This window comes from Magnolia sinica, chromosome 10, assembly GCF_029962835.1.
Source record: "Magnolia sinica isolate HGM2019 chromosome 10, MsV1, whole genome shotgun sequence".
In the NCBI taxonomy this organism is placed as follows: Eukaryota; Viridiplantae; Streptophyta; class Magnoliopsida; order Magnoliales; family Magnoliaceae; genus Magnolia; species Magnolia sinica.
In genome coordinates, this window is record NC_080582.1 from 24,008,080 (window position 1) to 24,030,718 (window position 22,639).

The 22,639-nt window shown below is 40.9% G+C and overlaps 1 protein-coding gene across 9 annotated transcripts in view; it reads right to left on the reverse strand.

Annotated features, from left to right (window-relative positions):
• Nucleotides 1-5,440, reverse strand: part of LOC131258196 (pseudouridine-5'-phosphate glycosidase) — a 64,682-nt gene extending 59,242 nt beyond the window's left edge. For 8 of the 9 annotated variants that reach the window (XR_009177960.1, XR_009177962.1, XR_009177961.1 and 5 more), the window contains exons 1-2: nucleotides 5,279-5,440; nucleotides 2,113-2,224 (exon numbers count right to left, since the gene is read on the reverse strand). Coding sequence is in view for 6 of the 9 variants with exons in the window: in XM_058259321.1 (XP_058115304.1) it covers nucleotides 2,113-2,224; nucleotides 5,279-5,344 (178 nt within the window). In the remaining 3 variants the exon portion in view is untranslated. The remainder of the gene's footprint in view (nucleotides 1-2,112; nucleotides 2,225-5,278) is intronic. The other variant, XM_058259322.1, reaches the window with a different exon arrangement.
• Nucleotides 5,441-22,639: the final 17,199 nt, after the last annotated feature.

Sequence of the window (22,639 nt, forward strand, 5' to 3'; positions counted from 1 at the left end):
CAGTTTAGGTATAAACAAAGCCCCAGGCCGGGATGGATTTCCCAAGGCCTTCTTTCAAGTGTTTTGGAATGTTGTAAAGAGGAACATGGTGGACTTCGTCAAGGACTTCTTCAAGAAGGGTCGATTAGCTTTGGAATATGGTGAGTATTTTATTGTTATTATTCCCAAATTAGAAGGAGAAGATTGTTTGAAAGATTGTCGCCCAATCAATCTTATCAGGAGTCCATACAAGATTGTAGCTAAGATCGTTTGCATGTCTGTGAGGTGATCGGTTATGTCATTTTAGCTAACCAAGGAACCTTTATGGGAGGTCGTCAGATCATGGACAATGCTCTCATAGCCAATGAGTACATAGATTCCAAGAAGCCAGAGCTTATTTGTAAGCTTGATATCAAGGTGTATGACCACATCAAATGGCACTTCCTCAACTATTTGATGAAGAGGATGGGATGCGGCATTAAGTGGAGAAGATGGATCCAAGCGTGCGTCAGTTCCTCGACTTCTTCGATACTGTTAATGGCTCCCCAAAAGGCTTTTTCAAGCCCCCTATCCCCTTTCCTTTTCTTGTTTGTAGCGGAAGCCTTTAGCCGATTGTTATCTAGAAGCCAAGAGATAGATTTTATTAGAGGCTTTAAGGTGTCCAAGTTGGGAGAGCCCATTACTCATCTTCAGTTTGCCAACGATACCATTATATTTTGTGAAGCTACTCCTATGATGGAAACTTGCGCAAGGTAATCGTGTGCTTGGAGGTGTTATCAGGTTTATAGGTTAACATAAGAGAAAGATTTTGGGTATTCATCTATCCAAAGATGAGGTATCCTATGTCGCTTCAATTTTCAAATGCAAAGTTGGAACTCTTGCTTCATTGTATTTGAGACTCCCATTGTGTATTAGTAAACCCGCCACGCATCTATGGGACAAGGTGGTTGAAAGAATCGAGAGGAAGTTGTCCATTTGGAAGAATCATTATCTCTCCTTAGGCAGACAGCTAATCCTTATCAAAGTTCCTTTTTTTCCAATATGCCGTTATACTTTATATCTATGTTCAAATGCCCAACTGCAATTCAGAAAAGACTGGAAAAGTTGAGGAACTTCTTGTGTAGGGTCAGAAGAAGGTAACAAATTCCATCTTTTGAAGTGAGATGACGTTTGTAAACCACTTAATGAAGGAGGGACTGGCTTGAGATACCTTTGAAGTATGAATCTTGCTCTTATCGGAAAATGGCTATGGCACTTTGGGATGGAGGAAAGGAGCTGATGGAAGGACATCATTGCTAGCAAATACAGGTTACATGGAGGGGGCTGGGAGGTGGAGTCCTCTCTCTAGAAGGCATCTAATACTCGGAAGAAAGGAATTGAAGAAAGGAATTTCCTTTTCTATTGGCGATGGATGTAGAGTAAGATTTTAAGAAGATGCATGGCGTGGTGAATCGGCATTTTGTCAACCTTTTCCTAACTTGGCTCAGTTAGCGCCTTCCAAAGATATTAAAGTTGTGGATTGCTTCTCCGCAGTGGATCCGTAGCTCCCTTCCTCTCTTCTTTCAAGACGTTGTGAGTCGTGCCAAACAACATTAGGGATCTTCTTTGGGGGTGGCGTGGGGATGGATTGGGTTGAAAGGATGGGACTCTATGTCATTTGGTCCTCCCAACTGTTTGGTGGACAACGTGGGCTGAAAGAAATAAGTGTTGCTTCCGAAACAGCTCATGTTCGGTTGAGGCGGTGATAGTCAATGTTATGGCCTCTGTCTGCAAGTGGGCCTCCCTTTTGAAGAATTCTGATTGTTAGTAGTTTGAATTTTTTGGGCATTTCTTGGGGGTTTCCCCCTCTTGTATTCTTCCCCCTAGTTTTTGCTAGTGGGGCTTTAATAAAGTCTCCATTACCCTTCAAAAAACAATTGTGAAGAGGAAAGGGGACAAGCGGATGCAGCCCTCTATTACTATGGCAAAATCTTTTGGCAACTGAGTAATGAATAAGCTATGTAATGGTGCTTGTCTATGATAAAAACTTGCAAATTAACTACATAAATTATACTACAATGATAGAGAAAGGACTCAAACATGGTGAAAGGTTCAAACTTAATATTGTCATTGCAAGCATCCAAATTGGCATACCATGGGATATTATTGTAGACTCCAAAGCAACAACTGCACGTCCATGTGAAAGCGCATTTGAAACTTCTGGGGCTATCTTCACATGCCCTCGTCCAATGTTGTCCTTGCTGCCCTACCAGGAATAATGGCAGAAGTAAAAATTATAAAATGGCAAAAGCAGTTATTCACGTAATCATTTTCAGTTTCTTTTCCTTTTTTGGCCTAACTAAGGAATGACTTTGTATTAGTACTATGAAAATGCTCTGTTGATTGAGGTAACATACAAAGTAGCAAAAGTAGTTACTCAAGTAATTTTCTTTTTCTTCTTTTTTTCAGACTAAATAAAGGAATGACCTTTACTGTGAAAATGATCAATAAATGAGGGTTACTACCCACCTAAGTAGCCCCCATATGTCTGCCATTGGAAATTCAAAAATAATAATAGTGCAAAGGCTATGATCATGCACAGGTTTTGGGCGTAGTTTCCATCAGACACTCAAGCTTTCATTTGCTTATTTATCCATTTTATATAGCTGCATTGAGGAAGAGAAGTAGAGAAAACCATGTTACATGCATCAAAGTGAAGGCGTGAAGCAGAGACTGGCATCAAAACTAGCCACCAAGTGATTGAATGAGAGGGGGGCAGGGAGCGGTTGAGAACCCAACCACTAGATACAAAAGCTCAGATTTAAGAAGACCCCAAAAAACTACAAGGGATTTCTTCTCTATGTTGTATTTATCAAGTGCTTTGTACAATGACACTCCATAAATAGAAACTAACCTATTTTCCAGAACAAAAGAATCAATAGAAACTAACTTAACAACTTTCCTAAATTGAAAAGAAACTAAAATTAATTACCTCAGCTACTTTCCTGATTAACATGAGATTCGGTAAACTGATTTCCTAAATAGAATCAGTTGAAGGACTGTATTAGTCTTAAGATGATTCCAATCCTTTGGTTTAAAAGAAACCCACTATTCAGAATAGAGTGATTTTCCCTTGGACCAAGTAAGGCCTGTGATAGTCATAAGTTGATTCCAATCCGTTGGGCACCAAGAAGGTTTCTATTCTGATTACGGTGACTTTCTTGGATCCCAAGACTCACCCCTTCCCTGGTAACTGGTGTAATGCATCATCCGCCCTGGGCAGGAGAGAATTCATCCTCAAGGATGTTGCGTAATGTAACTAGTACAATACTTTATCAATCTTTCCAAGTCCTCAAAGATCCAAGCAATCTCGGATTCAAGTTTGTACTTCCACTTGACAAGATATTGTCGATGTTCTTCTCTTCTCATGCCTTTCTTTCTCACTCACAGGACACATTTGATGGCACCCATCTTCTTTGGTAATGCTTCTTGATATACTGGGTGAATTCCATTTGTGCTCCTTGTGCTAGTTCAATATCTCCTTTATGCTCAAAGAGGTCAGAGTCATTAAATATTCAAGTCCTCAGGAAACTCAAACTCATATTTGTTTTCTCCAAATTGCCTTTGAATTCAGCATGGAACACTCTTCCTAGATTTGAGCTTGTTGTATGTACCAATTAGAAAAATTCACACGTCAAAGAAATCATAACAAAAACTCCTTCATTAGAAATCTTATGCACCTCCTTTTATTAGCCTTGTCCCGATACTTCACATTGTTTCTTTCTATTTGTCACTCGATTTTAGCATGCAAATATGCTTTGCGAAGGCATCGGCATCATCAAAAACACAACTAGAAACAGGCAAAGGAACTAAATAAAAGACATGGTTAGGAGTCCTCCCATTCACAGTCTCAAAAGGAGATCTCCATTTGTGCAATTCATTGAGTTTTTATAAGCAAACCCGGCTTGGGCAAGATTAAATCCCAACTTTCTAAACGCTGAACCACAAGACTTCATGTCTGCTTCTTTGCATATTTACAAAAGATAAGCACTGGAAATTTGATGCCATGTCCCCAAACACATCCATAACTTCATCCAAAAGTGGCTCATAAAAGGAGTCATGATTTGAAGTGATGGCCTTTGGAATATCATACAGCCACACGCCCTCCTGAAAGAAAATCATGTTGAATGCAACCAATCTCTTCTTGCATGGATTCCAATGTGCCATCTTTGAGAGTATGTCCACAACAACCATAAAATTCCCAACCGAATACAGTGTCAGCCCAATGTATTTCCAGAAGTCAATAATCCTACATTCTAGAGAATGTTCCTTAGAGGTTTGACATACTCGACACCTATCCACATACCTGAAAACTGTAGTTTATATCACTCTATTTCACATGTGCACATATTTATATGTATTTAGGATTCTAGTCATTGAGGTTCATGCCCGTTGCCAACCGGAGAAGCCAGCCTCAATTCGACTGTTCTCCCGCACGACTAGGTCTTTCTTAGTTATTGTAGGAGACTCATTCTTGCGAAGACCGTTCTCCACACAACTGGGTCTTTTCCCAATTGCCGCGGTTTGACATACCCAACACCTACCCATGTACCTGAAAATGGTAGTTTATATCACTCTATCACGCGTGCACATTTTTATATGCATTTAGGATTCTAGCCATTGAGATTCATGCCCGTTGCCAACCAGATAAGCCGGCTTCAATTCAACCATTCTCCCAACTGGGTCTTTCCCAGTTATTGCACTAGACTCATTCAATTAGTTTAGTGGAGAAAAAGGAGGGCCATGTGGCCACACTTACATGACATCATGGTGCATACTAGGCCAAAAGTATTTTCTCAGTACCAAAGTGACTTTTCAGACCATCATCGTGCAACTCAGAAACAAGTTGCTCTCAAAGAGAGGAATTCAATATAGATAACTACGCCTCCAAGAAAATATCCACCATGCCATTAATACTGCACTCTACCATAGTCATGAAGTAAAGATCCTCCTTAGTTAGTTCTTCCTTTATCTAGTTGCATTAGAGTTCCCCGTTGATTCAACTCGAATTCCAAACGTGTCGAGCCAATCGAGTTTTGAACTGAATCGAATAAATTTCTGAACTATGGCGGATACATGGAAAAAGAAATAAACATATCAGATTGAGAATGAATTAAAAAAGAAAAAAGAAAAAGACCCAAATCGGATAATCACCCAATTCAAGTAGTAAGCAGGTAAGCATCCGAAGAAAGGACGAAAATCAGAGAGAGAGAGAGAGAGAGAGAGAGAGAGAGAGAGAGAGAGCGGGTATTGTATGGACCTGCTGTGTGCGGTGAAAATGTTTTTGTAGATTGGCCAGCCTTGAAAGTGCTGAGGATGAAGACATGTTTTGAGAGAGAGAGAGAGAGAGAGAGAGAGAGCAGAGCGGGAAGTACTGGGAGTTCGTGGGACGCGAGTTTCTTACAACCCCTGTTATATGCGACGCGGTTTGGCTGGTTACCCCACAACAGCCAGGCAGCTGATGTCAAAACTCGGTGGGCCCCATCATGATGTATGTGTTTTATTCACGCCGTCCATCCATTTTTCCAGCATATTTTGGGCATGGTCCAAAGCTCAAGTGGACCACACCACAGACAACAGTGGGGACAATGACGTCCACCGTTGAAACCTTCCTAGGCCAAAGTGATGTGTACTTGCCATCCAACCTCTTCGTAAGGTCACACGTCCCTGGTTGAAGGGAAGACACAAGTATAAGCTTGATCAAAAACCTACGTGAAAACACAAATATCAGCTTGATCTAAAACTCCTGTGACCCCAGGAAGCTAACAATGGCAAGAGCTCAATCCCCAATGTTTCATATGGTGTGGTCTACTTAAGATTTAGATTTTGGACAATTTAGGCTCATCCCTAAAATTAGCTGGCAAAATGAATAAATTGCTGGATCAAACACATACATTCTGGTGAGAGCCTCGCAGAGCTTTGACACCAGCTACTGTGGGGGCTCAAGTGGACCATGCCATAAGAAACAGGGGATAATGACACCTACTGTTGAAACGTTTCTAGGGTCCTTCTTAATGTTTATTTGTCATCAAACCTTTTGATAAGGTCACTTGTACATGGATGAAGGGAAAACACATATATCAGCTCGATCCAAAATTTCGTGCCTGTAGGAAGTTTTTAATGTTGAGCGTTCAATCACCGCTCTTTCTTATGGTGTGGTCCACTTGAGCTTCTTGTCTACTTCAATTTTTATTTCATGCCATGAAACGAGGGGGAAACAGATGGACAGAGTGTATATAAAATACATGATCACGTTGGGGTCCATAGCGCCCAACACAGAGACACCACCACTAGGGTTGATGTTAGCAACACCACCTGATCACCTGATCAGCGTCCGCTATATGACCCACCATGATGTATGTATTTTATCCACACCATCCATTTATTTTTTCAGAACATTTGACCCGATGAGCTGAAAATGAGGCAGATCCAAGACTCAAGTGGACTACACGGCGGAGATTGAGTGCCCCCCATTAAGAACTTCCTGGGATTGTAGAGGTTTTGATCAAGCTGATATTTGTATTTTCCTATGAAGGTTGGATAGCAAATAAACATAAAGGTGGGCCGTATGAAGGTTTCAATAGCAAGCATAATTACCACCACTACTACTTGTGATGTGGTTACTTTGAACTCTTCCTTCCTTTTGGGTTCATGCTCTAAAATGATTTGTTAGAATGAATGAACAACAGGGATAAAACACATACACCATGTTGGCCCCACGGAGCTCCTGTCATGACCAAGTCATCCTACCAAGGATTAGATTAGGCGTGTCCCTTAGCTTCACCCAAGATGGTGTGGTCCTTATCGTGGGGCCCACCTTAATGCATGTATTCTATATCTACTCTGCCCCTCAAATTTACCGAGCGCAAGCCCAAAATTGAAGCAATCCAATTCTAAGGTGGATCATACCATATGAAACAATAGTGATTTGTTGATCAAGTGCCTTTAATCTTAATGCAAAGAAGCCCTGTCTCGGTTCGACCAGTGTCTCTTTCGGTTCAACCAAATTAAGGGGTGGATTCTCTAGATGCACATATATAATTTTTGTTCGATTGAGGGTGTGTGAGTCGGTTCCATCCGGTTCGATCGAAGGTCTCATCGGTTCAACCGATGGAATACGTAAATATGAGTTTTTCTCTAATCAGGCACGGGTGTGTATTATACCCTTCTAATCAAAATTAGGGTTAGAGCTTATGGCATGAGATGAATCTAGCATAAATACTCAAGGGTTTTGAGAGAAAAACAAGGCTTCTACTCTAATTTGTTCCATCTCTAATAACTTTCTTGTGATTATAGTAGATTGATCGTCGCTTTGTGTCGTGGTTTTTTCCCGTAAGGGTTTTTCACGTCAAAATCTCATGTGTTTTCTGTGATTGGTTGATTTTTTTATTTTTTTTTCCTTTCTCTATTGCTTATTTGATTCTTATCTGAGATTACTTACATGCCCAACAAGTGGTATTAAAGCTTGTTGCGACTCAACAAGTGATATTGGCGACTAAATTTGGAGTATTAGATTGAATACGAAAACATGGTATTAAGGGGATCAAATGTGAAATTTGAAAAAAAAAAGTTCACAAGTAAAAACAAATTTGAACTATGAAGGTTAGAGATGAAAGCTTTCTTAGTTTAGCAAGTAATGCGGTACACACTCATTGGGAAAGCGCAACATCTGGAATCTATGAAGGAAGATGATTGGAATGAACTTGATCAGAAGGCAATTAATACAATCCAATTATGCCCGGGCAATGTGGTCTTTTATAATGTCATTGATGAGACGATTTGTCACGGTCTTATGGTCGAATTTGGAGAGCATTTACATAACAAAGTTGCTCACCAATCAACTATATCTGAATAGACAGTTTTACTCTCAAAATATAGTGGAAGGGTTGTATCTCTATAAGCATATTAACATCTTCAATAAGCTAGTTTACAAGTTGACAAACGTGGATGTAAAGATTGATGAAGGAGAAAAGGCCCTAATTTTATTGATATATCTCCTGGAGTCTTATGAATATCTGGTTAATAGTCTTTGCTACAGTAGGGATACATCGGACATCAAGACTGTTATCTTAGCTCTTTAGTTGAAGTAGTTGAAAATGAAGAGCGAAGTCAAAGGTATTTATACGGATGCATTATTTGCTCAAGAAAGACCATCTAAGTGAGAAAAGAGGAAGTCGTAATCTAAATCTAAGTCAAAAGGCAAAGGCAAGTTGAAGTGTTTGAATTGTTAGAGGGTGGGATACCTACAGGACTGTCAATATCTCATAACTCAGGAGGAGAAATCAAATGATTAATTGAATGAAGCCAATTCAATAAAATCTAGTAAATGATCGGATGGTTACGACATGTTGTTAGTGTCCAATGTTGGTCACTTCTATCACCAGTATATTTTGGACATTGGGGCATCGTACCATACATGTCCTCATCAGAGTTAGTTCACTATATATAATGAGTATGATAGTGGTCTGATTCTTATGGGTGATGATTATGCTTACAAGATGGTCATAATTGGTTCGGTTCACATTAGGATGTTCAATGGGATGGAGCATACTCTGACCGATGTAAGGCATGTTCCAAAATTGAAGAAGAATATGATTTCTCTAAAAGCTCTAGATATACTTGGGTGTAAGTTTGTCGGTTGTGAAGGTGTCCTGAAGGTTTCCAAAGGGGCACTCACAATTATGAAAGCAAAGATTAGCAGAAATCTTTGCAAATTGATTAGGAATAATATATCGGGTGGAGCTGTACATTTATAGTAGAGTCCACATCGGCACATATGTGGTACATACACCTAGGACACATGAGTGATCGGGGTATGAAGGTACTTCTTGATTGTTGTTTAATTCATAGTTTTAAAAGTTTTGATTTAATTATATATGAGCATTTCATATAAAGAAAACAATCAGTGTTAAACTTTAAAACTGATAAGCATATTAGTAAAGGTCAGTTGGAGTATGTGCATTTGGATATGTGGGGGTTGCCGCTCATTGTTTCTATAAGAGGATTATCGTTCTTTGTTATATTCATTGACGATTCTTTATGAAGGATTGGGTTTACTTTCTGAAATATAAATCTCATGTTTTTATAATTTTCAAGATCTAAAAGGTAATTATTGAAAATCAAACAGGGCGAAAAGTGAAAATTTTGAGGATAAATAACGGTGATGAGTTTACTTAAGGGAGTTTAATTAATACTATAAAGGTGAGGGGATAGCGAGGTATAACACAATTGGGCATACACCAGAGAATAATGGTGTAGCTAAACGTATGAATCCGACTCTTATAGAAAAGGTCCAAAGTATATTGAGTAATTATGAGTTAGACAATGAGTTATGAGTTGAGGTCATTTCTACGACTTATTATTTAGTAAATCAATCTCCCTCTAAAATACTAATTGCAAAATTTAAGAATAAGTACAAATTGGTCAAGCTATTGATTACTTGGTATTACGGATATTCAGTTATGACGTTTACTCTCATGTATCATCAGTTGAGAGAAGTAAGCTAGATTAAAAGGCTAAGAAGTATACTTTGTTGGTTGTGATGATGAGGTGAAAGGTTATGGATTGTATGATTGGGTTTCATGAAAAATTATATTTAATCGATTCGTCAAGTTTGATGAATGTTCCTTGTTTCGGAATGATGAGCACAAGGAAACGAAAAAATTAATGATTAATATTAAAACAGACAAGAGTAAAACACTTGAAGAACTTGAGTCGTAGATAGATGTATAGAAAGAGGTTAAGTAGCCACATATCAGGAAAGTCCACTAAGGGATCTTAAGATATTATTGAGATACATGAATAACTCAAATATTACATTTGCTCTCATTACATATAAGAAAAATCCGTCTACTTTTCAATAAGCATTAAAATACAAAGATGCAGAGAAGTAGATGGTACGATACATGAAGAAATGGACTCTCTTTATAAATAAATAAAAAACATGGGAGTCGATGAAGCTGCCCGTTGGGCGTAAAGTGATTGATTGTAAGTAGATTTACTGGAAGAAATTGGATAGGTACAAGGCTAAATTAGTACTGAAGGTTTATGCTCGGAAGGAGGGTGTCGACTTTGATGAGATATTCATGCCAGTGGTAAAACAAGTATAAATCATATATTGTATTGCCTTTAGTTACCCCATATAATCTAGAATTGGAATAGTTAGATTTAAAGACTCGTTTCTACATAAGGAACTAGTAGAGCATATGTACATGGAGAATTAAAAGCAACCTAAAGGGTTCCAGGTATAAGGAAAGAAAATTTTAGTTTGCAGGTTTTTTAAAAAATCATCGTACGACATGAAACTGTCGCCTATGGAATAGTACAAGAAATTTGATTATTTCATGTTGAATCAATGGTTTATCACAAGTGAATTCGATCATTATGTCTATTTGAGATCACTGAATGATAGGAAATTCTTTAATTTGATGTTGTATATTGATGATATACTTATCATCAACCATAACATGTATGAAATTAATATATTGAAGGCTCGATTATCCTAGATATTTGAGATGAAATATTTGGAGGCTATAAAGAATATTCCCGACATTATATACACAGAGATAGGGAACGAGCAAACTGTAGTTGCCTTAGGAGGAATATGTTGAGAAGGTCTTAGTCAGTTATCACTATCATGCTATTCACTTTCGGCTTTCTTTTGAGTTATGTCTTACGTTAGATGAAGAAAAGTGGTACATGTTTCATGTGCCATACTCGAATGTAGCTGGCAATCTTATGCATGTCATGGTCTATATTAGACCAGATATTTTACATGCAGTTGATGTTGTGAGCAAATATATGTTAAACCCCGACAAGCAACAATGGAATGTAGTGAAATGATTACTTCGGTACATATGATGTACAACAGTGAATGTGGGTAATAGAATGTCTTGGCTTTCAAAATTTCCGAGGAAAAACTTATAGGCTATATGGATGTATATTATGGGAAATGTGGGTAATAGAATGTTTACTTCCGATTACTCACTTGTGTTAGTGAGTAGAGCTATCAGTTGTATAACGAAGCTTTACTATGTGATTGCATTTTCCGCAACCGAAGATAAATACATGGTAGTGACAAAAGCATCGAAGGAAGTTATTTGGTTTAAAGGAATGATGAATGAGTTAGGGCTTCAACAAGAAATTGTGCATGTGCATTGTGATAGTAAGAGCACGATCAATTTGGCACATAACTCAGTGTATCACTTCCGGACTAAACGCATTGATGTTCGTCATCGCTTTTATATGGCAAATGCTAGAGTAAGAGGTGTCACTCTTGACAAGATTCACATCAACGAGAATCTGACGAATATGCTTATGAAGGCTGCTCCTACAAAGAAGTTCTAGTTTTGCTCAACTTCTCTAGGCTTGGCAAAGAAGAAATAAAAACAGAGTATGTATGAAGCAATGTTGGTATTACTTTGAAGATAATTAGAAATGGTGGTAGCAGCTTGGAGGCTTATAGTTGGAGGATTCAAGCCACAGTGGAGATAGTTGATCGAGTGCCTTTAATATTAGTGCAAAGATGCCCTATCTCGGTTCAATCGGTGTCTCTTTTTAGTTCGACCAAATTAGGGGTGGATTCCCTAGATGTATGTTGTCCACTTCTGCATGTTTTCGGTTCGACAAAGGGTGTGCGAGTCAATTCCGTTCGGTCCGACCAAAGGTCACATCGTTTCAATCGACGAAATGTGTAAATGCAAATTTTTTGTTTCTAATCAAGTACGGAAGTATATATATATACCCTTCTAATCGCAATTTAGGTTAGAGCTTATAACTTGAGAGGAATCTAGCACGAATACTCAAGAGTTTTAAGAGAAAGCTATGATTTATATTATAAATTGTTCCATCTCTTGTAACTTTCTTCTTATTATAGTGGATTGATTGTCGCTCTATGTTATGGTTTTTTTTTTTTTTTCCATAAGGATTTTTCATGTTGAAATCTCGTGTGTTTTTTGTGATTAGTTAACTATTTTATTTTCTCCATTGCTTATTTGATTCAAATCTAGGATTGCTTCCACACCTAACATGTAGTATTAAAGCTTGTTGTGACTTAATATGATTGATTCTTAATAGGCCACAAGAGTTTTGGATCAAGCTTTTATATGTACACACACACACACACACACACACACACACACATAGGGAAACGGTACTATACGCTCGACTGTATGTTACCTTCCATACGGTCGAGAGCTGGCACTATGCTAGCAGTCAGATGGCGAAAGTTTCAAAGGAACGGTGAGATTTTATAGGGAGAAAGGTGAAATTTTATATGTGAGTGGAGAAATAAAACCGGTGAAACCGGCTTTCTCTCTCACGTATATTTCCTAGGAAAAGCCTCCGCATGAAGGTCCTGCCCTAAAAACCTAGATAGGGCTTATCGTGGGGTTTTTTGAGAAATCCACCCTGTCCATCCATTTTTCTCATATCATTTTAAGTTATGATCCAAAAAATGAGTCAGGTCCAGGGATCAAGTGGACCACAAGTTGGGGATTGAACATCCACCATTAAAAACTTCTTAGGAGATGAAGAATTTTCAGATCAATCTGATATTTGGGTTTTCACTTCATCCACATCTACATGACCTTTTGAATAGGTTGGATGGTAAAAAAAAACATCAAGGTGGCCCTTAAAAAGGTTTCAATGGTGGGTGTCATTATCACTGCAGCTTCATTTGGTGTGGTCCATTGGAGCTGTGGACCTGCTTCATTTTTAGGATCATAACTTTAAATAATATGAGAAAATCAATGAACGACATGGATAAAACAATTACATCCCGTTGGGCCCCACAGAGTCCTGCCGAACAGATTACCGGGTGGGACGCAATCCCTGTACTCTTTCTTTTGCGTCAGTGCGGAACGGGGGAAAACGAATTGGCTATTCCCCTGCCACTAGCTGGGTGGTGATGGTCGGTACTCTATGGGCCCCACCATGATGTATGTGTTTCATCCATGTCATTTATTCATTTTTACATATCATGTTATGACTTTATCCCAAAAACGAAAGGGATATAAATCTCAGGTAGACCACATCATAGGAAAATAATAGTGATTGTATGTCCACCATTAAAATCCTCCTAAGGCCCACTATATTGTTTATTTGACATCCAATCTGTTGATTAGGTCATACAGACATAGATGAAGTGAAAAAACAAATATCATCTTGATTTAAAGCTATTTTGGATCCCAAAAAGTTTTTAATGGTCGACGTTCAATCAACACTGTTTCTTGTAATGTGGTCTACTTGAGATTGAGATATACCTTATTTTTTATCTCATACCCGAAAATGATCTAGAAAAATAGATGGACAGCATGAATGAAACACATACATTATTGTGGGGCCCATAGAGCACTAACCACCCGCCATTGGCGGGTGGCAGGGAAATCGGATTGCGTACTGAGTTACTTGGGCCCACCTTGAATGTATGTGATTTATCCACACCGTCCATTCGTTTTTCCATCTAATTTAAGGGGTTGAGACCAAAATTGAAGCATATCCAAAGATTAAGTGGACCATATCACAGGAAGCAGCGGAGATCATGATTTCACCGTTGAAACCTTGCTAAGCCCCACAGTGATGTTTAATTTTCATCCAACCTGTTCATAAGATTATACAAACATAGATGAATGGGAAAAACAAATATAAGCTTGATCCAAAATTTCCGTGGCCCCCAAGAAATTTCAACTGTAGACATTCAATTCAACTATTTCTTGTTGTGTGGTTCATTTAAACATTTTATATATTTCATTTTTAGGCTATACCCCATAAATTATTTGGTAAAATGAATGGACAGAGTGGATATAATAAATAAATCATAGTGAACCCCACAGAGTTTACTTAGTACGCTAAGCACGCAATTTGCACTCACTACGCACTTTGCTTCCGGTGGCAGGGAGTAGCCAATCCGTTTCCGGAACGGGCCTATTTGACGGGCGCGGGTAAGATACTGAAAGGTTGAGTAGCGATTCATCTACTAAAGTGACGTCACTAAGTTTTGTAGGCCCCAGTATGATGTATGTATTGTATCCACACCGTCCATCCATTTTGAGATATCATTTTAGGGCATGAGCCAAATAATGAGGTAGACAAAAATCTGTAGTGGACCCCACCACAGAAAACAATGGGGAGACTGTTCAAAGGTTAAAAAAGACATGAAAGAAGGGAAAACACAAATATTAGCTTGATCTAAAACTTTTGTTGTCATGCCCCAAACTCGGAAACTAATCTCACAAGAACCCCGATCACCGAATTCGGTGCCGACAGCCTCCGTAGTACCCCATTCTCGGCTCCCAGCACCTATACGCCAGATTTTGATCCTGAGATCCTACATGGAGGATTTTTTTTTTTTGTACATTTATCTCGTAATAAGCATAACCGTAAGTATACCCAAATCATAAAGGCAACATCATCATCATATATCCACTAATATAAACAGTTGAATACAGTGCTGAAAGGGAAATACATATGTCAAAAATCAAAGATCCAGAGGTCCGCTGCATGCTCCAAGCTCAACGCTGCTGCAACCTAACACCACCTGTACGCATCTATCGTGCATAAGCTTATAGAAAGTTTAGTGGGTGGTGAAAGTGTATGCATAAGGTAAGTGCCCAGTAACTAATATCAGAGTAATCAGAGTAAGTGAAAATACTAACAAGCCCATAAATCATACAATATCCGAAATACTAGCAAGTTCATAAATCATGTGATATCAGAGTAATGCGAAGACATGTTAATAGGCCCATAAATATCATCGACCTTGTCCAGTCTATGTGATGCAAAAATATAATAAACTAATATCATATATTGATGAAGGAATGTAGATCAGCTATGCAATGTGGAGGCAGTAAGCTAAATACAATGTGTTGAGGATGCAATGCAATATGCGACGCGAATGAAATGACCAAGCTGAACTGTGAAGTCGAGATGGTAGTGCGTAGTATCGCAAGCTACAGGGTCTATCACAAAGGGCTTCTATCCAAACCAGTCGCATACCTAAATTTAGATAGTCAGACCCAATGTGGTAGATTCCTGATCTCAGGTTAGTCGCGCGCCTAACCGAAATCCTGGCCATGCGAAGGTACATAATAATTAGTTGCGCACCACCAGCCCGAGTGGATAGTGAATGAAATGAATGTATGAGTATGCAACTCGTACTCAATAAGTCCACATATAAGTACGGTTCCTCTTTGAGAAATCACTGGGGTTTATTACACTTCAAACCAGATTGCCGCCCCATCGCGCACAACAAGGTGAGTGGAAGAGACCTCACTATCCGCCTGCCAATATCGGGCCCAACTCATCGATAGCGGACCCATTCCTCGAGCTGGTCAGACTTAGCCTAGCATTGCCCCCTCCTCTCGGGCAGGTAAGGCCGTACCCCATTGCAACCGACCACGACACAGTGGGAGACGCGGCCTAACGGTATACGGCCCCCATGCGCTCATGCATCCACTCGGTTTAGACGTTGGAGTAACCTCTGGAACCAAAAGGGTTTAAGGACTTTCACCCAAGGATATCTATAGCACCCCATGTAGAACAGATTTTCGGTGTTTCATCTGGTCATCCACGAAATACCTGTGAAGGCTACAGCCCTGATGTCGCTAGGGCGTACGGTGGTCATGTCACATAAATGCGAGATGCATGAGTCACACAATCCAATCATGCATCAATCCTGCGCATACTATGCGCTCAGGTGAGACAATCTCTGCCTATCAGGGAGTCTCATAACAACCTGCCCAATGACATATGCAATGGTCAATCACATCTCATAACAAACATGCAGATGATGCATATGGGCATGTGTTATGATGCTATGGGGTCACATACTCATAATCAGTATCAATATCAACATCGACAATCGACCTTGACAATGTAGACATTTAACCAACATTACCCCCAAGGAATGGCCCACATAGAGTCTAAGGTATAGTGGACTCATGGCCTCACACAAGGGCCAAATATACAATAACATAGGCCTCACTCAAGAGCTTAATACATATCATAATAGGCCTTTCACATGAGTCTAACATACATCATAATGGGCTCCATCGCCTAGCCTTCAAATGCATCACAATGGGCCTCATCACATAGGCCTCACATACATTACATAGGCCTCAAATACATAAGGTCGAGGCCGAATGCTCATCAGAATGGGCCTCAACAGTAGGAATCGGCGATTGGAATCAGCCTCGATGATTGACCTCGATAACCGGCCATAACAATCGGAATCGATTAATAATCGGTCTCGATGATCGGAATCGGCAATTAGCCATAACAATTGGAATTGATCGATAATCAGAATCGGCAAATCGGTCACGTCAATCAGAATCGGCAACCGGCTACGACAATCGGGTTCGATCGATAATCAGAATCGGTAAATCGATCACGTCAATTGAAATCAGCAATCGGCCATGACAATCGGGGTCAATCGATAATCAGAGTCGGCAAATCGGTCACGACAATCGGGATCTATCGATAACCAGAGTCGGTAAATCGGTCACGACAATCGGGATCGGCAATCGGCTCGACAATCGGGATCGATCGATAATCAGAATCGGCAAATCGGTCATGACAATCGGAGCCATGACAATCGGGATCGATCGATAATCAGAATCGACAAATCGGTCATATCAACCGGAATCGGCAATCGGTCACGACGATCGGAATCGATCGATAATCAGAATCGGCAAATCGGTCACGTCAATCGATCATGACAATCAGAATCGATCAATAATCAGAATCGGTAAATCGATCACGTCAATCGGAATTGGCAATCGGTCATGACAATCGGAATCGATCGATAATCAGAATTCGGCAAATCGGTAACGTCAATCGGAATCGACAATCAGTCATGACAATCGGAATCGATCGATAATCAGAATTCGGCAAATCGGTCACGTCAATCGGAATCAGCAATCAGTCATGACAATCGGAATCGATCAATAATCAGAATTCGACAAATCGGTCACGTCAATCGGAATCAGCAGTCGGTCATAACAATCGAAATCGGTAAGAATGAGCTTAACAAGGCCTAAGGGGAGGTCACAATATAGACATTTAACCATCACTGCTCATTAACGTGGACATTTAACCAACATTTATCCCAAGGAGTGGCCCATATAGGGCCAAACGTATAGTGGGCCCATGACCTCACATACAATCACGATGGGCCTCAAATATGTCACATCGGGCCTCGAATACACAACAGGTGGGCCTTGCACTTGGGCCTCAAATACATCACATGGGCCTAATTATATGGGCCGAAAATATATCACAATGGGCCACATAACGTGGGCCTAATACACATCACAATGGGCCGGACGGTGGGGATGAAACAGTTACATTACGGTGTGCCCTACACTCGGACGATGTGGATATGAATCACATATTTCAAGGTGGGGTCCCACCTGCCCACACACCCAAACGAATGAGCAGTTTGGATATAACACAACCTCATGATCCAACCCACCGTCCTGGATAGATGGACGGTGCGGATAGGATAAATGCATCGAGGTAAGCACCACAGCATTGTCTACCCTTGGAGGTGTTGGTATGAAATAGATACATCAGGGTAGGGCCCACCATCACATTTATTTTCCATCCAGTCTGTTCATAAGGTCACGTGGACCTGACTTAAGAGAAAAAAATAAATTTCATACAAATCCAAAACTTCTGTGACCCCAACACGGGTTTCAATGGTGGACGTTTGATCTCCACGGTTTTTTGTAGTGTGGTCCACCTGATAGATCGATGGTGTGGATCACAAATGCATTGCGGTGCGCCCCACATAGCTTGTCAGATGGACGGCAAGGAAATAATACATACATCATATGGTGGGGTCCACACGTGTGTGGGGCCACGTTACCGAGCAGCATGGATAAAATACATAGATCATGTGTAGGCCCCACAGAATTTGCTGACGGCAGTACCACAGTAGCTGCTCTGCTACACGTCCACAGATGAACGGATAGGATAACAAATGCATCACGCTGGGCCCATAGGACTGCTGACGTCATCAACTATATAGCTGGTGTGTAACCAGGCCACCGTCCAGACGGACGGTCTGGATGATATACCAGACATGGTGGGGCCATCAGAGTTTGGTGACGTCAATACACCAGCTATATAGCTGGTGTGGTAGACCAGCCAATATGCTCCCAGCAGAAGGTGGGTCCCATGGTTTCAACAGTGGACTTTCACTCTCTACACTGTTTTTTTGCGGTGTGGCCCACCTGATCATTAGATCTACTTCATTTTCTGTCCCAAGCCTCAAGATGAGCTTGCCAAATGGATGGACGTAGGGGATAAAACACATGCGTCATGGTGGGGTCCTCAGCACCTTGGACGGTGCAGATAAAACAATACATTAATGTGGGTCCTACCACCTGCACGTGTGGCACGTGCAGGGTTGGCCTCAAATGAGTGGACGGTGTACTTGAAATAGATGCATCAGGATGGGTCCACATTCCTGGACGGTTTAGGATATAACGCATACCCCATGTGGGCTCCACCAGCAGGAGATGGATGGACGGTGCAGATGGATCCCATACCTCACGTGAGGTCCACACAGATGGACGGCGTGGCTAAAGAATACATACGACGAGGTAGGGTCCCACCGTCAGGACAGATGGACAGCGAGGATGTAAGGCGCATGCATTACAGTGACGTCCCACAGCAGCAATATGCTGCTGTAGTCCAGCCAATCCGCAACCAAACAAGGTGGGTCCCACGTGGGGCCCACCATAACGTTTATTTGCCATCCATCTGTAGATACGGTCACATAGGCATAAAAATTATAAATTTAATATTGCTCCAAGACGTCTGGAACAGGAGTCCGGATCCTCTGTTATCAGGTCAACAGAGAATTCCTGATACCCTAATTCTCATTGGTCCACGTCACCATTCACTAAAAAATTAAAAATAATGAAAAACAGCTTCGGACGCCAAACCATTAGGGTAACAGCAATTCTCTGTTGACCTGATAGCAGAGGATCCCGACTCCTGGAACAGAGTTCCTATGGCAGATGTTCAGTTCATCACTGTTTTCTGCCGTGTGGGCCACCTGAGCTCCCAAGTACGGTAGGATTTGGGATGCCCCACGGCAAGGAGGGGCCCATCAAATGCACGACCTTGATGTTCACACACATGACAGTGGGGCCCATGGCTGGGACCCGTCCCTGCCCGTTCTTCCATCGACGCGCAGCCGCAGGATGCTGCTGTGTCCAGTTGAGTGCTGCTGCATAATGAACCATATATTTGTTTTTTTGAAAAAAGGGTTTTTTTCACAGTTTTTCCTATGTGGGGCCCTTAGCAGGGCAATCCGACCCAGCTGTTGGTTCTCATGTCTTAATATAAACCCATCAAGCCCAATATTCGATGGGTTTTGGTGTATAGAAATATCGGAGTGTAATTCAACGGTGAAAGTAATATTCTCAATGCTATGGCCCACCAGAAAGTCGGTTTAGCTTCATTTCTCGGCTCAACGCCTAGAATCATCTGGGAAATGGGATAGACGGCGTGGATTGGACCCATACATCAAGGTGGGGCCTGCATGAGCGGCTCAGCCCAAAGCTTTCAACCAAGCTGATATATTCTTTTTTTTTTCTTTGGTTCACGGCAACGTCCAGACATTGCTGGACGGTCTGGACAACGCCAACAAGTTCTGGGCTGGCCCATCTGGCCATGTTGGGGTCTACCAAACACATGTACTTTCCCATCATTTAGACCCTTCAAGTAAATAGGTAGAAAGGTGGGTTGATCCCACTGGATCGGTAAGGATATTACATGCATCATTAGGTGGGCCACTTATCATAAAAGAAAGGGGAAGAGAGAGAGAGAGAGAGAGAGAGAGAGAGAGAGAAACAACCAAAAACAATGAAGATTCACCCACCTTTGATCTTTTTGGACTTCTTCTTCTATCAACGCATCGTAGAGCTCCAAGGGATGCATTTCGACGGTGGAGATGATCTTTGGAGGGTGGGGATGGGAGATAGGAAGTGGGCCACACAAAGTTCTCTTGGTGCTTAGAAATACCTTGGACGTTGGCTTCTCTTGGGAGTTGCTTGAGTGAAGAGAGAATGAGAGAGAGAGGTTATAAGAGAGAGGGATGGGTGAGTGATGGGGGTGATGGGTGAAGTGTGTGATGGGTGTACTTTATGTAAGAGAGTGTTGACTTTAGGAGTTGCTTGGGGATGGGGTGATGTGTACTTGACATGAGATGTGATTGATGGGATTGATGGGACATGATTTGAAATCTTTCTCGGGTTTGCAAATGCGCGGTGTTTTTCCTCGAACTGAACGCGGGCCCACATCTCCTTGTTCAGGAATCGCTTCGGCGCGCGAGACGCGGCATCGGAACCGCGGCGACGGCGCGGTCACTAGAGTATAGGTCTCGGATCAAGCCGACTCAAATCTACGAGATACGATTCAGGGTCGCGCGCAACTACCGATAACAGATCGCGGGTTGCCGGAATTCGACCAGGAGGACCGCGAAGACCTACAGAACAGTATGGTTTAGGATACAGGTCTTACATTTGTGGCATTTAGAAATTTTTAATGGTGGGCGTCACTGTCCCACTGTTTTCTGTGTTGGGGTCCACTGGAGCTTTGGATTTAACTCGTTCTTTGGATATTGCCCTAAAATGATCTCTCCAAGTGGATGGAAGGAGTGGATACAAAACACACATTATAATGGGGCCCACAGAACTTGGTGATGTAACTTCAGTAGTGAGTCTCATTGCTCAGCGTGTCATTATCTAATCCGCGCCCTGTTCGACGGAAACAGATTGCGAAGTAACTCACTACCCTTAGCATACTGAGTAGACACTGTGAGATCCACCATGATTTATGTATCTGATCCACTCCGTCCATCCATTTTACCATATGATTTTAGGGCTTGAACCCAAAAATTAATCATATAAAATGTTCAAATGGCCCACACAACATGAAACAGTAGAATTGAACATCTACTGTTAAAAAAATTCTTGGGGCCCACGGAAGTTTTGGATCAAGCTTATATTTGTTTTTCTCTTCATCCATGTCTGTATAATCTTATGAATAGATTGGATGACAAATAAACATCATTGTGGGGCTTAACATGATTTCAATGGTTGAAATCATTATTCCCACTTTTTCTTGTGATACGATCAACTTGAGACTTGGATTTGGTTCAATTTTAGGCTCAACCCCTTAAATAATATGAAAAAACGGATGGACGGGATGGATTTCTCAAAAAATCTCACGGCATGCCCCACCCAGGATTCTAGTGCACTACTTCATGCTAAAGGCTTTTGCAGGAAATACTCCAAGTCATATTTTAATAACCAGTTTCATCGATTTTGTTTCTCCACTTATCCTCTAAAATCTTACCGTTGGGTTAGAAATTTCAACATCCAACCGCTTGTGTGTTGCCAGCTCTCAACCCTATGGAAGGTAACATACGGTCGAGCATATGGTACCTTTTCCATATATATATTTATTCATCCAAGTTCTGATGACCTTATCAATAGGTCACATGGCCAACAATCATTGCAAGGCCATAGAAAGTTTTTAATGGTAGCTTACCACTATTTCCTTTGATACCCCAGAATTAGATCTGCTTTAGTTTGGGGCTCATGCCCCGAAATGAGACAGGAAAACGGATAGACGACGTGGATATAGAATACATGCATCAAGGTGAGCCCCACAGTAAGCGTTGCAATTTCGTTTGTAAAGCCAGGGCAGCACCTAAGCCGTTCCTGTCCTAGCAGGAGCACGATGCAATCCACATCCCTTCTATGAAGACCAAGTAGCCAAAATCGGATGTCCGTGCTAAATCTGGTCCATCCATCAGCTGCGTCAACTCATGTTTGGGAAGTGGTGGCAATTGCCTAACGAGCCCCTAGCTCTGTTCCAAGTTTAGATTGCATGCATATCCACGGCTGTAGGAACAGAGAACTAACTGAAAGGAGCCCGATTCATTCAACAAATTTCAAAATTTCTATCTCCAGATTTATCTAGGGGTTGCTTCGATTGATAAAAGAGAAATTTCCTACTGTACTATCCATTTATGGCCCACGAACCTTTTTAAGTCCACTTCTTTTTACATCGCCAGAATAAGCCTCAGCTGTACGGACATACATTTATTGGACCAAAATGCCCCTTGCTCTTTCATACAACCGGCTCGTTATGGCTACGGGTTATAACCGTAGGTAAAACCGTAGCATTTAAAGAAGTAGACGAACTATCACGGCAATACTGCCATACCAATAGTAGTGCCACGGCAATATGTGCACTTTTTTTTTTTCCTTTTTTTCTTTTTTTTTTAACATGGAGAAATTTATTCTACCTACATTTTTCTCTAGTATATATTTATAGAAATATGTATATACAAGCATATAATTTTTTTTTTCTCTCTTTTTATCATTTCTTTCTCTATTCATTTAACAAGAATATCTTCTAAACCAAAATTAGTTACTTGACATACCATATATGATTTTAGGGTAGGAGAAGCTACTTTAGCCAACAAACCTGGTTATTTTTCAAGATTCCATTAGGTCAATGGTCGAAAATCTATTTCACTCACTTCGTTGTCAATTTCAATCAGTTCGCGGTCAATTTCATTCATTTCATTTACTTCACG